Source organism: Aotus nancymaae, unplaced genomic scaffold (assembly GCF_030222135.1).
Source record: "Aotus nancymaae isolate 86718 unplaced genomic scaffold, 86718_ANA_hifiasm-v0.15.2.pri h1tg000049l, whole genome shotgun sequence".
NCBI lineage: Eukaryota > Metazoa > Chordata > Mammalia > Primates > Aotidae > Aotus > Aotus nancymaae.
In genome coordinates this window covers 3,946,284-3,974,084 of record NW_026988463.1, presented here as the reverse complement: position 1 = coordinate 3,974,084, position 27,801 = coordinate 3,946,284, and the positions used below count along the sequence as shown (strand labels likewise).

The 27,801-nt window shown below is 47.0% G+C and overlaps 1 protein-coding gene across 3 annotated transcripts in view; it reads left to right on the top strand.

The window, feature by feature from the left end:
• The window catches only part of ADCY9 (adenylate cyclase 9), a 207,415-nt gene that overhangs the window by 140,270 nt on the left and 39,344 nt on the right, over nt 1-27,801 (top strand). For all 3 annotated transcript variants that reach the window (XM_012441936.3, XM_012441937.3, XM_064362402.1), the window contains one exon: nt 22,932-23,122. In XM_012441936.3, the coding sequence (XP_012297359.2) occupies nt 22,932-23,122 (191 nt within the window). The remainder of the gene's footprint in view (nt 1-22,931; nt 23,123-27,801) is intronic.

The window sequence follows — 27,801 nt, the reverse complement described above, 5'->3', positions numbered from 1 at the left end:
TGTGTGCATATATGCGTGTGTGTATACCTATCTGTATCTGTCCTATTTTTTCTTTGCTGAGCCATTGAACCGTTACTGACTGAATTGTAGGTGTTGTGGCCCTGCACCCTTAAATTCTTCAGCACATTATCTCCTAAGAACAAGGACACTGTCCTGTATAGACAGAACAAATTCTCATACTCAAGAAATTTAACATTGACAAAATACTCTTATGAAGCATATAGTTCGTGTTCAAATTTCCCCAGTGTCTAGTGATATCCTCTAGAGCTTTTATGACGTTCACGTGGGATCCAGTCAGGGATGATCTGTTCCTACAAAGAGGACACTCAAGATCTCCATCTAGCCGGGCACGGTGGCTCACGCCTGTAATCGCAGCACTTTGGGAGGCCGAGGCAGGCGGATCACGAGGTCAAGAGATCGAGACCATCCTGGTCAACATGGTGAAACCCCATCTCTACTAAAAATACAAAAAATTAGCTGGGCATGGTGGCGCGTGCCTGTAATCCCAGCTACTCAGGAGGCTGAGGCAGGAGAATTGCCTGAACCCAGGAGGCGGAGGTTGCAGTGAGCCAAGATCGCGCCATTGCACTCCAGCCTGGGTAACAAGAGCTAAACTCCATCTCAAAAAAAAAAAAAAAAAAAAAAAGATCTCCATCTAGAACAGTTCCCCACGTTTTTTTTTTTTCTTTACTGCTATTGGCATTTTTGAATGGTTTGGTTTCCTGTTTTTTTAAATACATTTTGCGTTGCAGTGTAGTATGTGTACATAAAGTACATGAGTTATAAGTGTACAGCTTGAAGAATTATCACAAAAGGAACACGTCCACTGAACCAGCACCCAGATGTAACAGAACATCCCAGAAGTTTCCCTCGTGTCCCTCTCAACACTACCCACTTCCTCCTCCTGAGGGTAACACTGTCCTGACTTCTGGCACCATACATTGCATTTGCCTGTGTTTGAATTTCATACAAATGGAACCTGCAGTGTGTATTCTGTTTTTTGTTCTTGTTTTTTTGAGATGGGGTTTCGCTTTTGTTGCCCAGGCTGGAGTGCAATGGCATGACCTCGACTCACTGCAACCTCCGCCTCCTGAGTTCAAGTGAGTCTCCTGCCTCAGCCTCCTAAGGAGCTTGGACTTCAGGCGTCCACCACCACACCTGGCTAGTTTTTTGTATTTTTAGTAGAGACGGGCTTTCGACATGTTGGCCAGGCTGCCTTGAACTCCTGACCTCAGGTGATCCACCCATCTCAGCCTCCCAAAGTGCTGGGATTACAGGCTTGAGCCACCATGCCTGGCCAGTACGTATTCTTTCGTGGCTACCTTTGTCACTCAGCGTTAGGTTTGTGAGCTTCATTCCTGTTGCTTACGCTGGGGTTCCTTCATCGTCACTGCTGTTGTGCCTTCTCTGTCATGTCACAATGTATCCATCCATCCTCCTCTTGATGGACATGTGCCTTGTTTCTGGCCTTTGGCTTTTACAGTAGTCCCTGTGAATATTTATGTACCATATCCTGGTGCAAACTTGCATGCATTTCTTTGGCGGAAATCAGCGTCTAGAAGTGGAATTATTGAGGCATAGAGTGTGAGTGTTTTCAACTTATTTCTGTAATACCAACTTGTTTTACAAACGGCAATACAATGTATACGCCCACCAGCAAGGTATGAGAGTTCCAGGGGCTCTGCATCCTCACCAACTTGTGTCAGTCTGTTGAATTTCAGCCACTCTGGTGGGTAGGTGTGGTTTCTTTCGGTAATTTTCATTTGTGATTCTGTATTTGATTTGCATTTCCCTGGCTGTCTTTTCATGTGTCTGCTGGCCACTTGGGTTGGCTCTTCAGTGAAGTGCCTGTTGAGCTTTCTTCCACATTCTTCTACTGAGTGGTTTTGTTTTGTTTTTTTGAGACAGAGTCTCACTCTGTCAGCCAGGCTGGAGTGCAGTGGCACAAGCTCTGCTCACTGCAATCTCCACCTCCCGGATGCAAGCGATTCTCCTGCCTCAGTCTCCCAAGTAGCTGGGATTATAGGTATGTGCCAGCACACCCAGTTAACTTTTGTATTTTTAGTAGAGACAGGGTTTCACTATGTTGGCCAGGCTGGTCTTGAACTCCCGATCTCAGGTGATCCACCCACCTCAGCCTCCTAAAGTGCTGGAATTACAGGTTGAGCCCCCGGGCCTGGCCTCTTAATGATTTTGGGGAGTTCTTTATATTCAGGCTACCAGCCCTTTGTCAGTTACATGTGAGGCAAATACTTTCTCCCACTCTAGTCTTGCCTTGTTACTATGAAATCGCCATTTTTGTGGATCAAAATGGTCAAATATTGGCAATTGGCATATGGTTGAGCCTAGCATAAAATTGATCCACTTTTTCCTTTGTTAGGTGAGGACTTTTTCATCCTGTTTCTCTCCTTCTGAGCTCATGAAACTATAATATTAATTCCTAAATACTCTACTGTTTAGCTTTTCAGATTTATGTCTATAATCCACGTGAAATGTGAACTGATATTTTTTGTGTACACTATGAGATGGGTCAGCTTTTATTAAAAAAAAAAAACAGGTAGCTAATTACGTGCTTTTTGTTAAAAACAGTTTTATTAAGGTATCATTTGCACACCATGAAACTCATCTCTGAAAAGTATACAATTTATGTATTTTTAGAAAATTTAGGGTGTCATCTGGTTTTAGAACATTTCTGTCACCCCATGAAGTTTATCATACCCGGTTTCAGGCAGTACCTGCTCCCAGCCCCAAACCACGAATCTGCTTTCTGTCTCTATAGATTTGCTTTTTCTAGACATTTCATATAATTGGAGTTATGCAATATGTGGTCTTTTGTACCTGACTTCTCTCACTTAGCTTATTGTTTTTGAGGTTCTTCTGTCTTGGAGCACGGATCGAGTATTTAGTTTCTTTTTACTGAGTTAAATTCAGTGGTGTGGATATATCAATGGTGTGTCCATCTGTGGATCAGCTGCTGGACACATGAATTATTCCCACATCGTGGCTATAATAAACAAAGCTGCTTTGAACATTGCCTGCAAGTCTTAGTTGTTTTAATTTCTCATGTGTAGAGACTTGGATTGGAATTGCAAGATTGTATGGTAACCTATAATTTTATTCTGCTAATTGTCATCTGTGTGTTGACTTTTTTCTCTCGCTATATAGTTCTAAGGATCGTATCACATGTATAGGTTTTGTAGCCACCAGTACAATTAGGGTACAGAACAGTTCCATCACCCCCCAGATACCTTTCCCTGGTGTTGGCCTTTTGATATGGTTTAGCTGTGTCCCCATCCAAATCTCATCTTGAATTGAATTGTAGCTCCCACAATTCCCATGTGTTATGGGAGGGGCCCAGTGGGAGGTAATTGAATCATGAGGGTGGGTCATTCTCGTGCTGTTCTTGTGATAGTGAATAAGTCTCATGGGATCTGATGGTGGTCTTTTTTTTTTTTTTTAATTGGAGGTGGAGTTTTGCTCTTGTCACCCAGGTTGGAGTGCAGTGGCTCGTTCTTGGCTCATTGCAACCTCCACCTCCCAGGTTCAGGCAATTCTCCTGCCACAGCCTCCTGAGTAGCTGGATTACAGGTGTACCATGCCTGATTAATTTTTGTATTATTAGTAAGGACAAGGTTCCACCATGTTGGCCAGGCTGCTCTCAGACTCCTGAGCTCAGGTGATCTACCTGCCTCGGCCTCCTAAAGTGATGGGATTACAAGTGTAAGCCACCGATGCCAGCCGATCTGATGGTTTCATAAAGAGGAATTTCCTGCACAAGCTCTCTCCCTTCCCTGATGTCATGGAAGATGTGACTTGCTCCTTCTTGCCCTCCGCCATGATTGTGAGGCCTCCCCAGCCATGTGGAACCGCATGTCAATTAAACCTTTTTCTTTTATAATTGCCCAGTCTTGGATAAAGTCCTTATTAGCAGCATGAGAACAGAACCGTACACCCTTTGTAGGTGTTACCAGTGGAGGTTCTTGATTGCAAGTTGTCTGGGTTCTTGGCCAGGTTCTTGGGGTTTTGAACAAAGATTTGGACAAAATGCACAAACAAAGCAATGAGACAGTGAAGCAATGGAAGCATAGATTTGTTGAAATGAAAGTACATTCCACAGAGTGAGAGTGGGCTTGAGCAGAAGCAAGGGGCTGGTTCCAGAATTTTCTAGGGCTTAAATACCCTCTAGAGGTTTCCCATTGGTTATTTGGTTACACTCTCTGTAAATGCAGGAGGTGACCAATCAGAGGGTGAAGTTACAAAGTAACACATGAAGACTTGGCCTGGGGCCAGTCTGATTGGTTGCAGGAGGGGACCAATCAGAGATACTTTCCATTTTTCATCTGCCACAAGGTGCAAAGGGTGTAGCCTCTGCTCCTTTTGTTACTTGGGTGTGGTTTTCCTTTTGACCCAGTTCTAGAGAGTCAGGGTGAATCGGCCTTAGGTTCCCTGCCTCCAGGCCCCTGCCAACCCAGCAACCACTGTCTAGTCCCTGTAGTTTTGCCTTTGCCTTTGGGAGCCTGTCATTAAAATGGAACCACAGAGCAGGTACCCCTTGAAGACTGGTTTCTTGCACTTACTATAGAGCTGTTGAGATTCGTCCTGGTGCCGCGTGGGTCTCCAGTTCATTCCTTGTGATGGTGAGTAGTGCGCCATTGTTGATGGGGAGCACAGTGTGTTTATCCATTCATCCTCGGAAGGACGTTAGGTTGGTTTCCAGGTTTTGGCAATTATGAATAGTGTGGCTACAAACATTTGTGTACAGCACTTTTTTTGTAAATATAAGGTTTGATTTCTCTATGGTAAATATTCAGGATTGGGATTTCCGGGTGTATGGTCAGTGTATGATTAGCTTTATAAGTGCCAGCCGGAGGTGTTTCTACAGTGGTTTGATCATTTCATATTGCCACCAGCAAGGTACAGTGGCAGCTCCTGTAACCCCGTGTCCTCATTGCCACTTACCGTTGCGTTTTTCCTTTGAGTCATACTAACAGGTGTATAGGATACTTCATTGTGGCTTTAACTGGCATTTCCTAAATGGCTAATGATGTTGAACATTTTTTCATCTGCGTATTTGCCAGCCCAGGGCCTTGGAAGCAACAGCAAAGGAAGTGGCAGGTTTTCATCCTGACCTGAACACGGTTTTTTGTTTTTGTTATTTTAAATTTGTTTATTTTTATTCATTTATTTTTGAGATGGAGTCTCACTCCATTGCCCAGGCTGGAGTACAGTGGCATGATCTCAGTTCACTGCAGCCTCCACCTCCCAGGTTCCAGCAGTTCTCCTGCCTCAGCCTCCTGAGTAGCTGAGATTACAGGCACCTGCCACCACACCCGGCTAACTTTTGTATTATTAGTAGAGATGGGGTTTCACCATTCATCATCTTGGCCAGGCTGGTCTGGAACTCCTGACCTCAGGTGATCTACCCGCCTTGACTTTCCAAAATGCTGGCTTTACAGGTGTGAGGCACCGCACCTGGCCTCTGTTACCCCTGTGTTCCCTCTCAGAGCCCTGCTAGTCCACCTCCCTGGCCGCTGCAAACATTGCAGCTCTGAGGCTGCTTCCCAGACCTCCCCAGCCTGCCATCTTCTCCGTGGTGCTATTAGAGACAGCGGATCTCTGGCCCTGAGCTCCCTTCTGATCTGATGTCTGTCACTGGAGCATGTCACTGGCATCTTCAGCTTGACAGGTCCAGAACCGAGCTCATGATTTTGCCTGCTAAACTTTTACCTCTCCTGGTGTCACTCATCTGGGTACACATATCCTCATCCATCCATGTACTGAAGGCAGAAGCTGAAACCCGGGAAGTGTCCTTGTTGCATTTGCTCATATGCTGTTGGTTCCCCTAGATATTAAATCGTGAACCTGACTGAAGGCCACTCCAGCTTTTGCCTGGACCACAGCAACTGGCCAGGAGCGAGCCACTGCTTCTGCTGACACCACTGGAGCCGTTCACCACCCACAGCTGTGTGGGCTTTAAAAAGAGCCAGCCAGCATGTGGGATCCAGGATGAGATCCTGGAACATAAATCAGGCGAAAAATTGGTGAAACTCAAATCGAGTTCATCATCTAGTTAGTAACACTGTACCGATGTTAATTTCCTGTTCTTGATTACATAGTACAATAAGACATTCACATTAGGGGAAGAAGTAGAGCAAGAGGTATATAGAATTCCTTGTACCGTATATGCACCTTTTCTGTATGACTAACATTAGTTTGAAGTAAAAAGTTTTAAAAAAATTAGGCCAGGCACAGTGGCTCACACCTGTAATCCGTAATCCCAGCACTTTGGGAGGCCGAGGTGGGTAGATCACAAGGGTCAGAAGTTCGAGACTAGTCTAGCCGATATGGTGAAACCCATCTCTACTAAACATACAAAAAAATAAGCCCGGTGTGGTGACGGGCACCTGTAGCCCCAGCTGCTCGGGAGGCTGAGGCAGGAGAATCGCTTGAACCTGGGAGGCAGAGGTTGCAGTGAGCCGATATCATGCCACTTGCACTCCAGCCTGGGCAACAGAGCGAGACTCCATTTCAAAAGAAAAAAGGTAAAAAAAATTAACTCGCAAAAAAAGAAAGAATCGAATTGTGTCTCTCTTACTTAAAACACTGCAGAGCCCTTCTGTGTGCCTAGCATGTAAGTCAGATGCCTCTTGTCATTTTGAGACAGAGTCTCCAGGCTGGAGTGCAGTGGTGCAATCTTGGCTCACTCCAGCCTCCACCTCCTGGGTTCAAGTGATTCTCGTGCCTCAGCCTCCTGAATAGCTGGGATTACACCCCACTGGCTAATTTTTGTATTTTTAGTAGAAACGGGTTTTCACCATGTTAGCCAGGCTGGTCTCAAACTCCTGACCTCAAGTGATATTCCTGCCTCAGCCTCCCAAAGTGCTAGGATCACAGGCATGAATCACTGCGCCTGGCCAGGCAGACACTTCTTATAATGGCTCCCAGGGCCTGGCCCACCTCCCCAGCCTCGACTCATGCCACACTTTCTCCCCTCACTCTGCCTCAGGGACAGTTGCCACCTTTCAGCCAGGTGAGTGTCCTGGGACCATCCTCTCCATGCTGATCCCTGCATCCCAGGTGCCTTCCCCAGATCTTCACTGCCACGATTGGCTCCGTCTCACTGTGACGTCTCCACTTCAGTCTCATTTCTTCAGCGAGGACTTCCCTGATTCTCTGTCCATCCTGAGTGCTGGCTGTTCTCTATTGCAGGAAGCTTTTGCTTTCTTCTTGGCTCTTAATCGCAGCTGGTGACTCGGGTCCTGCTTGTGGATTCTCACTGCCGCTGGTTCCTACTGCTGAGTCAGATGATGGACGTTGTGCCCACAGTTTTATCACCTGCGTCTAGCCTGGCATGCAGCGGGTACTCCCATAGAACCCATAAACAGACAACTTCTTTTTTTTTTTTTTTTTCGATTTTTATTTCTATTCACATTTTTTTTTTTCTGTAGAGACGGGGTTTCACCATGTTAGGATGGTCTCTATCTCCGGATCTTGTGATCCACCCGCCTCGGCCTCCCAAAGTGCTGGGATTACAGGCGTGAGCCACCGCACCCGGCCATCAGACAACTTCTTGTTTCTTACTGTGTGAAGAACGTTGATCTGTGTAATTCAGTCTCCAGAGAAATGACTGCTCTTTCAGTACTGTGTTCTGCCCTTCCGGGACCTCCGGTGCCGTTTGCAGACGGACCGCCGTTGCAGGGCTGTGATTCGATACTTGACATTTCTGAATGTCCATGGTACTGGGCCTTCCCCCAGGTACCGCGGTACCAGATGAGTGACACAGAGTCCATGTAAAGTGTTAGGAGGATTTAGAATAGGTCTAATCTCATTCTTAATAGATTTCAGGAGCTTATGATATGTTGAAAGAATGAATAGGATAAAAGTTATTCAGAAATTTTCCCCGTTTCATTTTTATTTGTTTGTTTATATTTTAGAGACAGGGTCTCACTCTGACACCCAGGCTGGAGTGCAGTGGTGCAGTCACGGGTCACTGCAGCTTTGAATGCCTGGGCTTAAGCAGTCTCCCTGCCTCAGCCTCCCAAACTGCTGGGATTACAGATGTGAGCCACTGAATCTGGCCTATTTTCTTCTTTAAAAAAAAAATTACTGCAGATATGCACATATACACAGATATACACACATGTATATATAAATATGTATCTTATGCATACATGTATATAATACATATACACATATGCAGAGTTGTGGCATATTTAGTCTTTTTTTTTTTTTTTTTTTTTTTTTTTTGAGACAGAGTCTCACTCCCAGGCTGGAGTGCTGTGGCACGATCTGGGCTCACTGCAACCTCTGCCTCCTGGGTTCAAGCTATTATCCCGCCTCAGCCTCTTGAGTAGCTGGGATTACAGTGTGCGCCACCATGCCCAGCTAATTTTTATGTTTTTAGTAGAGATGGGATTTCATCATGTTGGCCAGGCTGGTCTGGAACTCCTGGCCTCAAATGATCCGCCCACCTCTGCCTCCCAAAGTGCTGGAATTACAAAAGTGTGAGCCACCACGCCTGACCGTGTTTAGTCTTTAACCTGTCCTCAAGCCGCTTCTCTCTGGGCAGGGAGAAGGATGGAAAGGGGATGGGGCCTGGTGGCCACCTTTGAAACTTGGAGGCTCCGGTGCCACCCTGCCCTTAGGCTGGGCACAAAGGTGACTGAGGGAAGGCTTGTCAGCCACTGGAAGTGTCTCTTACGCTCTCAGTGATTAAAACTTATATTGTCCATGAATTTAATTTTGTTTCAGAATGGAGAAGAGGACATTACAAATTAAGTATGTCACAAAAAAGGTAAGGAATCACCAGTCTAATAGGGTTGAGGGCGAGTGGCTTGCCATCGAGTTTCAGAAGGCGTTATTATGGATCCTAGAAGGAATTTCATATGTTTCAAAGACTCTAACAGAAGTGTTCTGGTGAAGTGGAGTCTGGCGCTGGGACCCGCCATTTCAGCCTGGAGCTGCCCCCGTGTTAGGCACTGTGGAAACTCAGAATGGATGTCAGCAATAAGGGAATTTCTGGGGTATGATGGGGGAACAAATATTGTCCCCTGCATTTGTATCAGGAAGGCTCAGTATGCAGATGAGTCAGCTGTAGGGGGTGGTCTCCCAGGCTGCTGGTGGAGCAGTGGGCTGGAGTTTGGTCTCTGATGCTCTCCTGTCCCTGAGTTGGGACAGAACTCGTGTGTCTACATGGTGTTTGTGCAGCCTTGGTGCTGGTGGACGGTCAGGGGGTAGGTTGGCAGGGGGGTAGGGGCCCTCCCGAGGCAGTAGGGTCCTGGAGGGGGCTGGCAGAAAGTGGAGATTGGCCTCAGTGACCTGAGTTAGATTCCACCTGGTTCACAAATTTGTCTGAGGCTAAGGCTTCAGTGCAAGGGACAGTAGAGTAATACCTCTCCTGAAACACCTGCGGCCCGCATGGCCTTGTCAGTCTCTGCCAGATCCAATTAGCACTGTGGCCTCGAGCCTAGTTAAACATTCAACCCCATGCAATCAGAGAGCACCCATGACACGCCCATTGTGCAGTGGTGTGTTTAATACATGTGTTGCTTTTAATAGGTGTGAAAGATCAGAGAGCTTGGGAGTGTGTTTTGACAACTGTTTTTTAGACTCACATAGTAAAAATTGAAGTTTATATAAAAAGCAGAAACTGTGGCATATCTTCTAAATATTCACATTTAAAATCGTTTTTGGAAATAATATATGTCAAGTAAGGTCGAGCTAATGTATATATAGGCTCTAAATTAGAGTTGTGAACCAATATTTCATCCCACCTATAGGGTTTTTTTGATATAATATTCAAATGTTTCCAAGCGGTTTTATTTCCTTATCTTAAAAATTATCTACTATTTTGTTTGATAGGGTAACTGTTTCTATTCCACTTTCTTTTTTTTTTTTGCAGACAGAGTTTTGCTCTGTCACCCAGGCTGGAGTGCAGTGACACAGTCTCACTGCAACCTCCACCTCCTGGGTTCAAGTGATTCTCCTGCGTCAGCTTCCTGAGCAGCTGGGATTACAGACACGTGCCACCAAGCCCGGCTGATTTTTTTGGTGTTTTTTAGTAGAGACAGGGTTTCACCTTGTTGACCAGGCTGGTCTCGAACTCCTGACAGCTTTACTCATTTTTATGGCTGCATAATATTCCACTGTATGGATAGACCACATTCTGATTGGCTATTGCTGCTATTAGTGTACAGGGCACTCTCCCTCTTGTCTTTGCATCTAAATGTCATCTATAACAAATAACAGTGAATACTTATTGGTTTCATGCTTAGTTTTCCTTTTTTTCCACCCGTTTTCTTTTAGTCGTTCTTACCACTTCACCTTTATTTAATAAAGGTAAAAAAGAGCTTTCTGTGTCCACTTCATTTCTTTCACCAGTAAGGACAGATGTAGATCTTTACTGCTTAATACATAGCTGCCAGACCTGTGTGGCTGTTTAAAATTTAAATTATAATTGAAATCATTTAAAAATTCGTTCCTTGTTCATGCTAGCTACATTTCCAGTGGTCAGTAGCCACATGTGGCTGGAGTCCACTGAACTGGACAGCTACAGAACGTGTCCATCATCACAGGAATAGGAAGTCTTTTTTTTTTTGAGATGGAGTCTCGCTCAGTTGCCCAGGCAGGAGAGCAGTGGCTCTATCTCGGGTCACTGCAACCTCCACCTCCCAGATTCAAGCGATTATCGTGCCTCAGCCTCCCGAGTAGCTGGGATGACAAGTGCCTGCCACCATGCCCAGTTAATTTTTGTATTTTTAGTGGTGACGGGATTTCAGCATGTTGGCCAGACTGGTCTCAAACTCTTGACCTCCAGTGAATCATCTCCCTTGGCCACCCACAGTGCTGGGATTATAGGCGTGAACCACCATGCCTGGCATATCTCTCTTCTTCTCTAAGTACCCAGCTGTCTTGTTTGAGACCAATACCTCTTCTAGTCTGGAACCCTCCTTCCTGGGCTTTCTGCCCACTTCCATTTCTCCTTTGACAACAGTGGTTTTTCCAGGGTCCGTGCAGAGCTCAGCTTTCTGCCATAAGACAGGGGAGCTTCTGAAGACTCCTCACCCCTTTGGAAGTGAGGGCTGCTGAATGAAGCTCCAGGTCACCGTTTTATAAGCCAGCTCTCCATGTGTTGATGGCCCGGGACCCATCCTTTGTCCCCGCTTCTCGTGCTTGGGCACTCACTACTCACTGCCTCAGTTTTGCTTTCAGTTTTGATTGTGTGTTGAGTCCACAACTTCAATGGGATTTTAGTGAGGCATACCTGACAGTGGCACGGTGTGCGGCAGAAGAGCAAATTACCCAGCCTGGGACATCCCTGGGTGCGGAGTGGCCCTGCTCTCAGCTTCTTGTGGAATGTGCAGAAACACCTTAAGGTTATTAAAAAATTCCTGAGTCTGGGTGCAGTGGCTCATGCCCGTAATTCCAGCAATTTGAGAGGCTGAGGCCGGAGGATCACTTCAGGCCGGGAGTTCAAGCCCAGCCTGGGCAACATAATGAGACTCCATCTCTACGAAAAGTTTAAAAAAAAAAAAAAGGCAGGTGTGATATTGCACACCTGTAATCCCGGCTACTCGAGAGGTTAAGGTGGGAGGATCACTTGAGGCCAAGAGGTCGAGGCTGCAGTGATCCGTGATTGTGCTACTGCACTCCAGCCTGAGTGACGAGCAAGAGCCTGTCTCTTAAAAATCAAAACAAAATACACACACACACACACACACACACACACACAAATACAACTGTGATTCTTCCGAAAAAGGTCAGAAAAAGAAAGTCCAAAATACATAGTCCATAGTATTTCAGCCACTAGTGCTGCCGAAATGAAATTGGATTCAAAACAAGAAGAGCAAAAAGAATTTAAAGAAAAAAATAAAAAATAAATTGGAGACAGCAGAGGTATCTCGGGAGACAATGGAGGTTTGGGGTTTCTTGTTAGATGACTCAAGCAAGTCTGCATGTGCTCTGTAAACAAGAAAACACAGTCTGGGAAGTGTCAGCCTCTGCCCCAGCCAGTGTGCAAAATACCCTTCAAAAGAGTGAAAACTTGAAAACAAGTTGAAAACCGGGTGATCTGACAAGTGTGGAAATTCACAGCAGGCGTGTGCCTGTGCTGCAAATATGATCTGGGAGAGAGCCAGGAGCCTGTATCAGCATTTCCAGGAAGCAGCAGGTGGTGAAGGCAGTGGCATGACTGTTCCGCAGAAGGTTAGTCACAAATGTTCAGCATTGGTCAGGCATGGTGGCTCATGCCTGTAATCCCAGCACTTTCAGAGGCTGAGGCGGGCGGATCACGTCAGGTCAGGAGTTTGAGACCAGCCTGGCCAACGTGGTGAAACCCCGTCTCTACTTAAAATACAAAAATTAGCCAGGTGGGGTGCATGCCTGTAATCTTAGCTACTTGAGAGGCTGAGGCAGGAGAATCGCTTGAACCCGGGAGACAGAGATTGCAGTGACCCCAGATTTTGCCACTGACTCCAGCCTGGGCGACAGAGCGAGAGTACATCTAAAAAAAATAAGAAGAAGAAGAAGAATTTTCGGCATCTTGTTTTTTCTTTGCATGATACGAGGTTTACAGGAGAGGTGGCTCCATAGTCTCAGTGGCCTTTCCTCCAGCTCAAGATGCCCACGGGAGGTGTCAGGGCAGGTAAAACCACCTGTGGGTCAGAAGAAAATGCCTTTGCAAGTAAATGTCCTCCTGGATGAAAAGATCCATCTGTGTTCCAGGCAAGGACAGTGGCCCATGCTGCATTTTTGTGCCCAGGCGTCCGGTGTGCGGGTGTGGCCGGGTTCACCGTGCTGTGCGGGCCACACCTGCCGCAGGAGAAGTGTGCTGTTGCTGGAAGAAGACAGCGTGGATGTTGGCCCCGCATTTTTCAGTGTGGACTACAATAGTGAAAGCTGCAGATTGGATGTTTCTTGGAGCTGTTTCATGAAGGTCAAATTTTCTTTTGTTTTGTTTTATTTAATCTCTCCCAGACTTCTGAACTCTTGCCATGTTGAGTTTTTAGTTCGTCAAGGTTATTTGGCCTTATTCCTGACTTACGTGTTTTTCTGCCCTAGCTCTACCACATTATCTATTTCGTTTATTTATTTATTTATTTATTTTTATTTTTTTGAGAAGGAGTTTTACTCTGCCACCCAGGCTAGAGTGCAGTGGTGCGAGCTCAGCTCACTGCAGCCTCTGCCTCCCAGGTTCAAGTGATCCGCCCACCTTGGCCTCCCAAAATGCTGGGATTACAGGTGCGAGCTATTGCGCCCGGCCCATATTATCTATTTCTTAGCCTTTAATATTTTTCATTTACCTGCTACTGCTCACTCTACCTTGTACTCTTACGGAGGGCGTGTTTCTTCCCAGCTTTATTTCTTCTCTGAGTCTCAGAATTATTGCATCTTGTTGATGTTCACATTGCTTTATTTAGTTTATTGCATTATTATTATTATTATTATATTTGAGACAGGGTCTCACCCTGTTACCTCGGCTGGAGTGCAGTGGCGCAGTCATAGCTCACTGCAGCCTCCACGTCCTGTGCTCAAGCAGTCCTCCCGCCTCAGCCTCCCAAGTAGCTGAGACCACAGAAATGTACCACCACACCCAGTCTCCTTTCCTTTCTTAGAAAACAGCTTTATTGACGAATAATTCACATAGGATACAATTCAGCCGTCTCAAGTGTACAATTCGGTGGTCCCAAGTAGCTGAGACCACAGAAATGTACCACCACACCCAGCTTCCTCTTCTTTTTCAAAAAACAGCTCTAATGAGGAATAATTCACATACGATGCAATTTCCCCCTCTCAAGGGTACAATTCGGTGGTTTTTAGTGTATTCACAGTGTTGTGCAACCATCACCACAACCTAACTTTCCATTTGCATCACCCTACAAAGTAACCCTGAGCCCACTCAGCAGTCACACCCTCTGTCTCCTAAACCCTCGGCAGCCGCTCACCTGCATTCTGTGCCTCCAGATCTCCCTACGCTAGACATCGCGTATAAACGGGATCACGTAGGGGCTGGCTTCTTTCACTAAACATCAGACAGCTTACTTTTCATTTTCAGTGTATTCCCTTTTTTGGTTTTCAAGGATCTAGCGACTACCTAGTCTCAGATTTTAAATTTAGTTTTTCATTTCTCTCCTTTCTAGAATCTGATTTTCATCATCTACACTCTGTACTTGAATCAGCACCTCTTAGAAACCTTCAGATGAGCTGTTAGCTCTCTAGGGACAAGAGTCTGGTCTGGGACCCCCGTCCCTGCTGTAGATGTGACCTGACCTCCCCTCCCTCCCGTCTGTGGCATCTGGTGCATTCGATGCTGTCACTTCCCAAGTGAAAACTCATCTGTGGTGGTCTGTTTCGGTTCTGCTGTCTTTCCCCAGCTCTCGTTTCATAGCCTCTTCCCATTATTTAAACTATGCTCTATTATGACTTTCTTAGTTATCGCAGACCTTCATTTTCATTTTGTTGTCCCAACTCATTGTTGAAGTGCGGTTTGTCGCTTCTGAACATCCCGTAGACACTTGGACTTGACTTCGTGTGACACTCACTTCTTGTGGGTCCAGATCGTCGCTCACTCACTGTCCTCACATTCACGGCCGCTCTCAGGACAAGCACTGTCTTTCCCTTTCGCATGTCCCTGTTGACATGAATTAACTCATTTAATCCTCACAACAGCCCTATGTGTGCTATGACCAACATATCACAGCATTTTCATTTTCTTTTTCTTTTCTTTTCTTTTTTTTTTTTGAGACAGGGTCTCACTCTGTTGCCCAGGCTGGAGTGCAGTGGTGCAGTCTCAACTATCTGTGACCCCTGCCTCTCTATGTTTCGATTCAGCAGGTTAGAAACACTTTTCTTACAGAAGCTAGATTTGTTCATTCCAGATAGAAAGTGTTTCTAACCTGCTGAATTAACCTGGGTTCAAGAGATTCTCCTGCCTCCCCCTCCCGAGTAGCTGGGACTACAGGCGTGTGCCACCACACCTGGCTAAGTCTTGTATTTTTCATAGAGACAGGGTTTTGCCATGTTGGCCAGGCTGGTCTTGAACTCCTGACCTCAAGTAATCCACCCATCTCATCCTCCCAAAGTCCTGGGATTACAGGCATGAGCCACCACGCCCGGCCAGTATTTCCATTATCTAGACAAGGGAACTAAGATCTAGCATTGAAGTGAAAGTCACCTAGGTTGCTTTTTTTCTTTTTTCTTGCTTAGCCATGCACGAGCAAGTTTTTTTTCTTTTTTAACCTATTTATTTCTTTCAACCCTTAGCCCAGATCCTAACCTTCAGTAAGTACTCAATAAACATTTAGTTTGCTGGGTGAGTGAATGAGCGAATGAATGGCTGAGATAGTGCCTGGTAGGCTGTTGACAGACGTGCCGGATGTCTCTCTCAGAGACTCGTTCCTGCCGTCTTTGTGAAGGCTCGTGAGAATAAACCACAATCCAAGATCTTTCTTAGAGGTGAGAGGCGGCGAGGGTCTCTGAAGTTTGTGACTCCTGGACTCTCCCTGTGTTAGCCTTCGGGAATGTAGCATTTAGCAGTGGGGCATTTATTAACATGGAATACGCAAGGTAAGAAGCCAGAACGGGAATGTGGTCACTCAGCAGGGTGCCTGTCATTCCCATTTGGCTGTGATCTATCTGTTTAACCATTGCTGGGAGAGAGAGGGGAAGCTGGGTACAGAAAGCACCTGTTTAAAGGCAGGGGTGGGGAAGGGGGAGGGAGAGAGAGAAAGTATTTGTGCATACACTCTTAAACTGGCCAGGTGTGGTGGCTCATGCCTGTAATCCCAGCACTTTGGGAGACAGAGGCGGGCAGATCACTTGAGGTCAGGAGTTCGCGACCAGCCTGGCCAACATGGCAGAACTCCATCTCTAACAAAAATATAAAAATTAGCCACTCACGGTGGTGCACACCTGTAATCCCAGCTACTCTGAAGACTGAGGCAGGAGAATCACTTGAACCCGGGAGGCGGAGGTTGCAGTGAGCTGAGATCACTCCACTGCCCTTCGGCCTGGGTGACAGAGCAAGACTCTGTCTCAATAAAACAAAGAATAATTTTTTTTTTTTTGGTTAGGCAGAAGATCAAGTTAAACAGGCAAGGTGCCCAGCCTTTGTTTCTTTAACTTTCTTCCATAAATCTGTCTTGTATTTTATTATTTGTGACTTTTTTTTTTTTAATAAGGAGTCTCACTCTGTTGCCTGGGCTGAAGTGCAATGGAGCAATCTTGGCTCACTGCAGCCTCTGCCTCCTGGGTTCAAACAGTTCTCCTGGCTCAGCCTCCTGAGTAGCTGGGATTATAGGCATGCACCACCATGCTCAGCTAATTTTTATATTTTTAGTAGAGATGGAGTTTTGCCATGTTGGGCAGGCTGGTCTCAAACTCCTGAGCTCAAGTCATCCTCCCATCTCAGCCTCCCAAAGTGCTAGGATTACAGGCGTGAGCCACCACACCCAGCCTGGGACTTCATTTTTTAAGAGGTTAAGTTTCACCAGCAGCCATTTGTAGTAGGAACTTGTGATTTATCATCAAATACTAGGACAACTAGAACAAATCAGTCCTTGTGATTATTTATTGTATGTATGAGTAGGAAGGACTTACATTACTCCAGAGCATTTTAACGTTAACAGGTGAAAGACACTCTTTGTTTTGTACCAAAACTTTTGCTCTTCTTACGCAGAAGGAATAGATAATTATAAAATATATCTATAACTCCGTAGGATTTGGTTATTTGGTAGATTAAAGCATTTTAATCTTTATTTTTCTTATTGGCTGATTACAGTTTAGTTTAAATAATTCTCATGCTGCTTGGTCTTTTCAGACCTAGTCGTGAGGAAGAATGTGATGCAAAATGAAAAGACGTTTTTGGAATGTTTCTGAACCAGCCCAAGCTGATTGCCTCTCTTATGTTTATTGTTTTAAGTCATAAGTGATGTAAGCTTCTAGGCATTTGTTATGCTATGTGGCTGGCTCCCAACGTCATGTCTTAAAACATTCTTTCCTTCCTGATTATTCTTTCTTGTTTTTCTTTTTTTTTTTTTTTTTTTTTTTTTGAGGCAGGGTCTTGCTCTGTTGCCCAGGTTGGAGTGCAGTGGTGCAATCAAGGTTCACTATAGCCTCGACCTCCCAGGCTCAAGCAATCCTCCCACCTTAGCCTCCTTGGTAGCTGGAACCACAGGTGCCACCACACCCAGCTAATTTTTTAATTTTTTATAGAGATGGGATCTTGCTGTGTTGCTCAGGCTGGTCTCGAACTCCTAGGCCCGAGTGATCCTCCTGTCTCGGCCTCCAAAAGTGCTGAGGTCGTAGATGTGACCCCTGTGCCCAGCTGTCCTTCTCTTTCTGTTGCGTTGGTGGTCAGGTCCTTGATTCTTGGTGGCTGAGGGTGTCTCAATCCAAGGCAAGGCTCCCACAGAAACAGACCAGGACAAACAAGGCCAGAATTGTCTTCCTTTTCCAAAATGGGCTTTGTCAGTCACTCTTCATATACTCGCTTCACCAAAACAGATGGCCACTATGTGCAAGGCACAGTTTTAGTTCTCAAAGAAGTAACACTGGCCAGGCATTGTGGCTCACGCCTGTAATCCCAGCACTTTGTGAGGCCCAGGTGGGCGGATCATGAGATCAGGATATCGAGACCGTCTGGCCAACAGCAAAACCTCTCTCTTCTAAAACACAAATAACTGGCTGAGCATGGTGGCGTATACCTGTAGTCACAGCTACTGGGGAGGCTGAGATGGGAGAATCGCTTGAACCCGGGAGGTGGAGGTTGCAGTGAGCTGAGATCATGCCACTGCACACCAGCCTGGTGACAGAGCAAGACTCTGTCTCAAAAAAAAAAAGGAAGTAAAGCTGTACTTAAGAATACTTAAGAAGGTTCCTGTTGAAGGAACAGAAAGAAAAAAAAATAAAAATACAAAAAGGGAATACTTAAGAAGGTTAACTGTGTTAGCTCCACGCACGAAGCCGTAGACAAATTCCTTTGTCAGACAGGGACCCATTATAATGGAGATGCCCACCCCTCTCTGTAGAAATTAAGCTGATAAAAGGCATCCCTGTTTTTTAGGTTTAAAATCAATGGATAACCAGGAAAGAATATGAGAAATCATATTAACTATTCTCCTATTTACACTATACTTAAATCATTTAGCTGTCTTTTTTTTTTTTTTTAACCTTCTGCTGCAAAAGAGCCATTCCAATGAACTTGGACCCCAGGGTACATGTGTGTGGTTATTCATTAAATCCTATCGCCTGCAGATTCTCCTGACTTAAGACTTTGGCTGGGCTTGAACTCAGTAACCTGCCCTGATGTATTTCTTGGGCGTTTCTGGTCAGGCAGCTGAGCTCTGCCTTAGCTGTCATGCTAATATCCCTCTGGTTTTGGCAGGAGATTTCGCTTGAAATTTAGCTTTCCATATTGCAACATAAATAAAAAGATATTTTGTTTCCTGATTCTGCTTGTTGTGGCCGCAGAGGTGTGTTTGACCTTTGTAACACTAGTAGGATCGTGTCATCACTACAGGTTGGTCACTCAGCGCTTCCTAAAGAAAAACTCAAGTCAGAAACAAATCAGGAGCAATTATTGATTTAACAGTTTTGCAAATGCTTTTGTACACAGAAGGTGCATGAAAAAGGTTCCGGTGATACACAGGTCAAACACCACGTCGATAATCACAGCTCATGTCGCGTGCTTGCTGCGTGCCAGGGAGCTGTAGTGGCTGTGTGCATGTTGATGATTTAAGCCTCACATCTGAGCTGTGGGGTAAGCCCTGCTCCTGTCCTCCTTAAGAGATGAGGAAACTGAGAGGCAGAGACATGAAGCAGCTCAGTTAGGTCACGGGATTGGGGCAGACCTGGACGTGACTCTGAGGCCCCCTCTAGCAGCCAGGCCCTCGCCCATCACACTTGATTGACAGTATGGGAGCCTTGCCTCTTACCACCAGTTTGGGAAGAGTAGGTTTTCCATTTTCACCATTGTTTCCTGACCTCTATGCCTCCCAACTTCCCACCTGCTATGGCTGGGATTTCCACCAGCCTCCTGGCTTGCCCTACGCCTCATGCCTCCCATGTGGCTCTTCCTCCTGCTCCCCCCGCCCCCAACAGGATGGAGGCTTCCCGGGATGGCCCACGCAGCGTCCTGCACAGGTGCTGTCATTCCCTGCACACATTCTCTGTTCCAGCCACACTGAGCTGAAAGCTATTCCTTTAGCTATTCCTGCTGCAGGCCCCCTCCAGAAAGGGCCTTTCATGACCTGTTCTGGTAACCTCCCTGCCTGGTCAGCCACCCCCACCCCTGGCCCTGTTTGCTGTTGCGGGGCTCGCCTCACCCCGTCGTTCAGTTCTCCATGTGGAGAGCACCGATCCAGGGCCATCTGTCTTCATCTGCTTGTGCAGCAGTAACAGAACAGCACAGGCTGGGGAATCGATGCAGCACGGGAATTTATGTCCTCATACTTCTAGAAGCTGGGAAGTGCAGGATCAAGGCACCAGCAGGTTCAGGTGTCTGGGAGAGCCGTATCTTCTGGAAGGGAGAAGAAAATGGGAGGGCAAGTGAGAGAACCCCCTGAGGCAAGCCCATGTATGCAGGTACCTGATCCTATCGCCAGGGAGTAGCCCTCCTGGCTCGTCACCTCCTAAACCCCTGCTTCCTTAAGACTCTCACTCGGCAACGCCTGATCTTTGGAGGAGACACATTCGAGCCACAGCCCCTTCCTTCCCGAGGCTTGTCAAGGTGTCCCCTCCTGTGCTTTCTGGAGCACCCACCCTTCCTCGTGCTGGGACTTGGCACGCCTGACCATAGTCACACCTGCCCATCCTCCCGGCCCCTCTTCAGGTGATGCGCTCCACACGGGTCATGATCCCGGCTGACACAGTCATGTGTCGTCCCTGCACCCATCAGTGTGTAGTAAACAAGAAGTACTTAATAAATGTTTGATGAATTAAGAGTGACTCAGTAACCCCAGTTCACAAAAGCAACGGCAGACCTTGGAGATGTGCCTGAGGCACGTGCCGGGCTTGGGACCAGAGGCAGCCGCTGCTGCTCAGCACTCGCTGCTGGGGTGCTCCCTGCTCCGTGCTCCCTGCGGACTGCTGTGCTGAGCACTGTGACTGTCCTGGCTGTCCCATCGTGCTCCAGCTCTTTAGGCCTCCCTGCTCAGCCTCTCTCTGCTTCAGTTGCCACACACTTCCAGGAAAGTCCGTCTTTACTTTCTCTCACAGTTCTGGAGCCACAGAGGGAGCAGGTGAACAGTTACCTGGAGAGGGACCCTTCCTGGGTTTGAGAGGCAGCCCAGTTCATGCTCCCAGGGCAGCCCTTGTATACGGGGAGCCGTAGCCTTAGGCAGGGGCGCCCTGAGCTGCCAGCACCTTGCAGGGCCAGCCGCAGACATAATGGAAAACCTCATCCTTCAGTCGCAGCTTTCCCTACCTCCAAGCCAGAAAAATGTCCTTCCTCTCACAGTGCATGGGGACTGTGGTCTCCAGAGTGGCCCTCCATGGTCACGCTGGTTTGCAGTGGCTTCTGTCACCACCCTGCCACCCAGTGACTTGTGGGCCACACTCAGGAGTCGTGGGAAGGAAAGCCTTAGAGCAGCCCACTGGACAGGACTTCTCACAGGAGTACTTCCTGAAGAAGACGGGAAAAAGCCCTGCCAGCTCAGACTCCCAGCAGGTCAGAGGTGCTGGTTTCCCTCTCTTTGGTCCAGATAGGTTGCATTTTTTAACTCTGGCAAAGTGAAATGACAGAGTCAGTCCGGTGTCACCTGAGACAGATCTGAGGAATTAGCGTAAAGCTGCCATCACACCTACATCGTGTTCCAGTTCACGTTTCCATGTCAGGGTATACGTGTTACAACCATGATTGATCCTTGTACGTAAGTTGGGATGCAGGTTTTTGTTGGTGAAGAAAATGCACAAAAGTTCTTCCATTGGACCAGTGCGGTGGCTCACACCTGTAATCCCAGCACTTTGGGAGGCCAAGGTGAGCGGATCACTTGAGCCCAGAAGTTGGAGACCAGCCTGGCCAATACAGTGAGACCCTAACTCTTTTAAAAAAAAAAACATAGCTGGGCATAGTGACACCCGTCTGTAGTCCTAGCTGCTCAGGAGGCTGAGGCTATAGGAGCTGAGGAGGTGGAGGCTGTAGGGCGTCATTGTTGCACCACTGCACTCCAGCCTGGGCAGCAGGGCAAGACCCTACCTCTAAAGGGGAAAAAGAACCATGAAGAGTTTCTTGGGGCCAGCTGGCATCTAAAAATAACCTAAGTGTTTAGATTCTCAGCTGTGCTTTGGCTCTGCTTTAAGATGTCTTTAGGTGTTTCCAGGACTCTTGCCAAATTCTCAGAACAGTTGACTTGAAAAGATAAGCACGTAGTGTTTTTATGAGGAGAGAGGGAGATGCGGTGGTGAGATGGTGCCGTACTTACAATATCAGTAAGCATCACTGGTGAAGTGGTCGCTAGGTTTCTGATGATTAATTTTAAAGCACTGACTAAATGCATACCCCGTGTACAAAGCCACAGTTGATCAGTGTTGTAGACGTGTCGCCTCTCAGTGGAATCTTTCCGTGCCACACCCTTCACAACCTGAAGTTGGAGCTTAAACCCTTCAAGAAGAGACCCTGCGACCAGGCGCGGTGGCTCATACCTGTAAACCCAGGACTTTGGGAGACAGAGGTGGGCAGATCACTTAAGGTCAGGTGTTCTAGACCAGCCTGGCCAACATGGAGAAACCCTGTCTCTACAAAAAATACAAAAATTAGCCAGGCATGGTGGTGGGCACCTGTAATCCCACCTACTCAGGAGGCTAAGTCAGGAGAATTGCTTGAACCCAGGAGGTGGAAGCTGCAGTGAACTGAGATTGCATCATTGCACTCTAGCCTGGGTAACAGAGTGAGACTCCATCTCAGTAAAAAAAAAAGAAGAAGAAGAAGGGACCCTGCTTTGTTCATGATTTTATTCTCAGTGTGTGGCATACACCAGGCCTGAAATAAATGTTATTTAAATGTTAAATTACATTGTCCCTCCTTCCCGATACATTTGCCATCTGGTTAAATTCTAGTGAGAACAAAGGATGGATTTCTTTAAATAAAGTTTACTTCTTTTTCAAAAATTCCTTGGGCTCTTCCTGGAAAGGCTGCTCCTTTACCATCTTCCCAGCAGATTCCTGGAGCCGGAGCCACCCGTCTGTTCACAGCTCCTTCCCCGGGCGGTGTGGGTCCGGGTGTTAGTTCAGCCTCGCAGGAGAATTGTAAAGATAGAAGTCAAGTGTCCTTTTGACCAACTTTTTTCTTTTTTCCTAAATGGGAGATTTTGTGAGAGAATAAAATGCATGTGGACGTCAGCTTAACAAAAGCTGGATGTTCCTGGGGTGAGTTTGGATCCAACAGGAAATAGATGCTCAGCAGATGTGAGTCAGGGGAGGTTAATTGCCTGTTGCTCTGCAGTAGGGTCTCGTTTTCCGGGTAGATTTGCAATCTCTGACACAGATAAGATGGTCAGTACGCAAGGCTGCCATGACGTGCAGACTGCTCGTTATGAAGGTACTCACTGGACTGGTGTTTACAGATGGAAGTAAACCCAAGCAGTGTCTAGGGCCAACCAATCTGCTTTGCTGCCTTTGCAGAGAGGTCAGAGGACCCTTCTGCGGAGGAACTTTTTAATGCTTACTTTAACCCTGAAGGACAAACATGAAACATGCAGCCATTACTCCCAGGAAAACCTAATGGGACTAACTGGTGTGTCTCGGGGGCCAGTGTCTCCCTGAGGGTGCACCTCTCCAGAACCATGGTGGAAGTCCGTCCTAAATGATGACCTATTCACATTTTCCCTTTACTCTCAACTTTCCAGGAGTGAGTCCTCCCCAGAGAGCAAGACGGAGCTGCGTTTCAACTGACGGTGCTTTGAATCTGTGCTGACTGTAACTTTTATCCATCATAGGTTTGAAGACATACCTGATATCGGGTCAGAGAGCCAAGGAGTCTCGCTGCAGCTGTGCAGAGGCCTTGCTTTCTGGCTTTGAGGTCATTGGCGGCTCACAGGTGTCCTCAGGCCCTAGGGGACAGGGGACAGCGTCATCAGGGAATGTCAGTGACTTGGCGCAGACTGTCAAAACCTTTGATAACCTTAAGGTTAGTTTTTTTGTTTTTTCCTACTTCTAAAACTTTCTATTAATTCTGCAGTAGAGCACGTGAAATAATAAACAGCCTCCGGGTCTGAGGCGCACAAGTTGGAATGCTCTTCGATTTGGTTTTCACGATTTTAAAATGTAGTCTAAAGTTAGTAGCATTTCGCATTTTTAATATCCTGGCTTTTTGACGCATTACACACCTCCGTTTCCTTTCCGTTGCATGAGGATGCTTCTCACTTGAGTTATGAGTTACTTTCTCTTCCTGGGACTTGTGGCATTTTTGAGGACTTCTGGAAGCTAGTCATAAATGACAATGAAAGGTGGCTCTCCTTGGTGCTTTGGGTGCAGAGCTAGTTGATAGTCTGATTTCAGAGACCACTTTCTCAAATACTTCTACGTCTCTTGAAATCCACTGTTTAATGATTACTTGAAATGATGTTGGTGTGGGTGAATCTTAGGACACAGCTCGCTGAGAGTGCAGGCTGCCGAGTACGTTGTAGTATTTCATTATTGGAACCGAGATCCCCTGGTAGCCGCCTAGAAGTGCCCATTTCTGGACTGACCTTCTGTCATCATAAACTACCAAGGAATTGACGCAGCCGACCTTGGGTGTATGAAATCATTTCAGTTTATGAGCTGTTCCTCTGCTTTCACGTCTGATTTAGTTCCCCCACTGGTTACTTCTGTTTATTTTTATAGTTTAAATATCTACCGTCTCCATTCTTAGAATGAGAGGGAGAATAAAAACAGTTCTGTGCTGCTTTGTGTTCTCAGATGACACAGTGGGGTGTCGGTGAGGATGGCGGCCAGTGGTTACGGCCTCACCCGATACATCTCTGCCTCTCCACATTCATTCACAGGCTTCTGTTGGCATTTACGATACCAAGCTGCTGGTGGTATTTACAATGAACTGTCTTCGTGATGTGGCAGTCAGCTGGGGTATCCAGATTATTTACTGGGTCAGAATACATGTGTAATTATCATTGACGCCACTCATGTATCATTTCATTTGTTAGCATGATGCAGGGCTTCTCGCCTTGGCACCATTGGCATTTTGGACCAGGTGGTCCTGTGCCGTGGGGCTGTCCTGTGCACTGCCACATGGCCGACAGCATCCCTAGCCTTCACCTGACAGATACCAGATACTCACCCGTACCCTACTCCCCAACTGTGCCAACCAAAAATGTCTCCAGACATGGCCCATGTTCCCTGGGGGTGCAGAATCACTGGGACAGTGGCGTTGGACTCTCTCTTTCCTGAACTCTTGGAATGTGCCTAAAGCTCATGTATCTGAGATTCCCTGGATACCTGCAAACTTTAGAGACGGCTGCCTTGCCTGGGCTGATGTTTTGCAGGAGTCAGAAAATGGAGCCCTGGGCTCCTAGACAGCGGACCCAGGCTGAGAGGGGCTGGCATGGGGAGGAATTGGGAATGATTTTGCTTTTTGGGGAAAAATTGTTTCCTCCAGCCTGCAAACTGAGCTGTATTTAAGTAGTGAAAGGCAACCCAAGCCAAAAATGAGTAATTTTTTGTGTTTGCCATTTTAGCTTCCATGTATGTGTGTCCCTGGTAAGGGATGTGGTCACAGGTGTCACGGTTTAGTGACCACAGTTTTAGCGATGGCGATTCTATGCTGCATTGTATTCTAGTCATACATATTTGTTTTGATCGGAATAAGCAAAAAACATTTAGCATATCTTCTTGGCATGTGGAGATTTTCCAAATAATCATTGAAAGTTCTGAGAATCTTGTAATCTATCAAGTTGACAGAAGGCCAGGCACAGTGGCTCACGCCTGTAATCCTGGTGCTTTGGGTGGCCAAGGTAGGAGGAACACCTGAGGCTAGGATTTCGAGACCAGCCTGGACAACATAGCAAGACGTCATCTCTACAAAAAGATTTTTTTTAATTAACCGGGCTTGGTGCTGTGTACGTGTGGTCCCAGCTACTTGGGAGGCTGAGGTACGAGGATCACTTGAGCCCAGGAATTTAATGTGCAGTGAGCTATGATTGTGCCACTGCACTCCAGCCTGGATCACAGAGTGAGACCTTGCCCTTTCTCAACAAAAATAAATAAATAAACGTGGGGCCGGGGGCTCTCAGTGGTGAAGTAAATTTGGGAAACTGGGTTATACAACACACAAAGGGTTTCTTTACTGCAGTGCTGCTCAGAGCCTTTACTAGGCTAGCAGGCAATAGCCAGGCCTTCAGAGGAGGGTGCAGCACATATGGCATTCTCAGGCCTCTTTGAGCACAATTGTTTCTTTCAAGCTGCACCTTGCAGGGCTAATGTGGGTCACACCTTTTGGGGGAATGCTCGTGTAGACAAAGCAGTTTCATGCCAAGGATGAAGAGATTAGAGAAAGGTGTTCAGTAAACAGTCCCTGAATGAGCATGCAAAGGTTTTCACGTGTGTTCTGTTCTAGCTGCCGCTCACTTGCAATCCGCATGACTTCGCTTTCCCTCTGAACTCCTGTCTGCATTCACTGCTCAGCTCTGCTACGGTTTCCTGTGCCTCCTCAGCCAATAAGGCTGTTCCCTCCTCTCCACATTCTCAGTCCCTTCAGTCTGTCCCACTTGGCCGTAACATACACCACCGTAAATCTTTGTTTCCTATGCGCCTTCCTGTGAGCTCTTTGAAATCAGAGACTGCATGTTAAATAACTCACCTATTTCCCAAGTGTCGAGCTTGGTGCCTGGCATGTAGTAATTAACAGTTTCTCTTTGGCTGAAGTTGTTAATTCTTTAATTAAACATGCAGAGCGATGCAGCTCGGCAGAGCCAGGCAAAGCATGGAACTCAGAAGCCCAAGCAGAACCGTGTAGAACCAGGGCAGCGTCCACGAAGGGCTTATTTCCCACCCTTCTCATGTGTGTCCTATGGGAACTTAAGTCATCTCCCAGGTCATAGCTGGAAAATTCTTATCTGTTGTAACATAGCCTGTATATTGTTAACGACCTACCAGGAAATGATAGTGACGTGAAAGGCCAGGGCTTTGCCCCTGAAGTCATAGCTCACAGGGAACCCTCTCTATACCCAAGTGTTGGCTGTTTTTTGTGGGTTTTTTTGAGACCAAGTCTTGCTCTGTCACCCAGGCTGGAGTACAATGGCTTGATCTCAGCTCACTGCAACCTCCGCCTCCTAGGTTCAAGCAATTCTTTTGCCTCAGCCTTTCAAGTAGCTGAGATTACAGGTGTGTGCTACCATGTCCAGCTAATTTTGTATTTTTAGTAGAGATGGGGTTTCTCCATGTTGGTCAGGCTGGTCTTGGACTCTTGACCTCAGGTGATCCACCTGCCTTGGCCTCCCAAAGTGCTGGGATTACAGGCCTGAGCCACCACACCCAGCCTTCTTTTTTTTTTTTTTTTTTTTAAGAGATGGGGTCTCGCTCTGTTGCCCAGGCTAAAGTACCAGTGGCATGATCTTGACTCACTGCAGTCTCAAATTCCCGAGCAGAAGCGACCCTCCCAAGTCAACCTTCTGAGTTGCTTGGACCACAGGCATGGGCCACCATGCCTAGCTAATTAAAAAAAAATTTTTTTTTTGTAGAGATGAGGTCTTGCTGTATTGTCCAGGCTGGTTGCAAACTCCTAGGCTCATAAATTCCTCCTGCTTTGGCCTCTTAAAATGCTGGGATTACAGGCATGAGCCTTTGTGCCTGCCCTTGGCTTCTTGAAGTGACCAGCAGTGAGAGGTCCTCATCCGAAGGGCCCTGACATTGCATAATGAGGGGATAGATACTGCCCAAGTGAAAGAAAGTGGAGTTAAGAAGGAAGCCAAGGAGTGAGCATTTAGAGACAAGGACTCGACTGTCAGCGTGGAGGAGGGGAGGCGGAGCTCAGAGGGAAGGCGGAGCTCGGAGGGGAGGCAGAGCATGGTGGGAAGGGCTGCAACTTGAAACAAGATCCTTCTCAAAGCCTGGGCTTTGTGACTGTGAAGAAATTGCAGCCAGGTGCGGTGACTCACGCCTGTAGTCCTTACCACTCAGACGGCTGAGGCAGGAGGATCACTTGAGCCCAGGGGTTCGAGGCTGCAGTGAGCTAATATGGTGCCATTGCACTCCAGCCTGGGTGACAGACAAGACCCTGTCTCAAAAAAAAAAAAGGAGAAAAAAGAAAAGAAGGCTGTGCGCAGTGACTCACACTTGTAGTCCCAGCACTTTGGGAGGCCGAGGTGGGTGGATCACAAGATCAGGAGTTCGAGACCAGCCTGACCAACACGGTGAAACCCCGTCTCTACTAAAAATACAAAATTAGCCAGGCATGCACCTGTAATCCCAGCTACTCAGGAGGCTGAGGCAGAGAATCGCTTGAACTCGGGAGGCAGAGGTTTCAGTGAACCGAGATCACGCCATTGCACTCCAGCCTGGGTGACAGAGCAAGACTCCATCTCAAGGAAAAAAAAATCACTTAATTCCTCTAAGCAAGAGTTTTCCTCATCAGTGCAGTGCTGATAAGGAGGAGACCTCTCGGGATTGCTGGGAGATTAGCCAGAGTGGTTCCTACAGATGCTAGGCCTGAGAAGAAGCCCGCTAACACTCAGGCACGCACGCATTCAGTCCACACAGAGCAGGGACAGTGACCACAGATGGAGTTGTGGAGGACTGGGAGGGGCCAAGAGACGGTCCTGGCTTGCCTGCAGGAAGTCACTGGCTCTCTGGGAAGGTCCCACCTTCTCCACG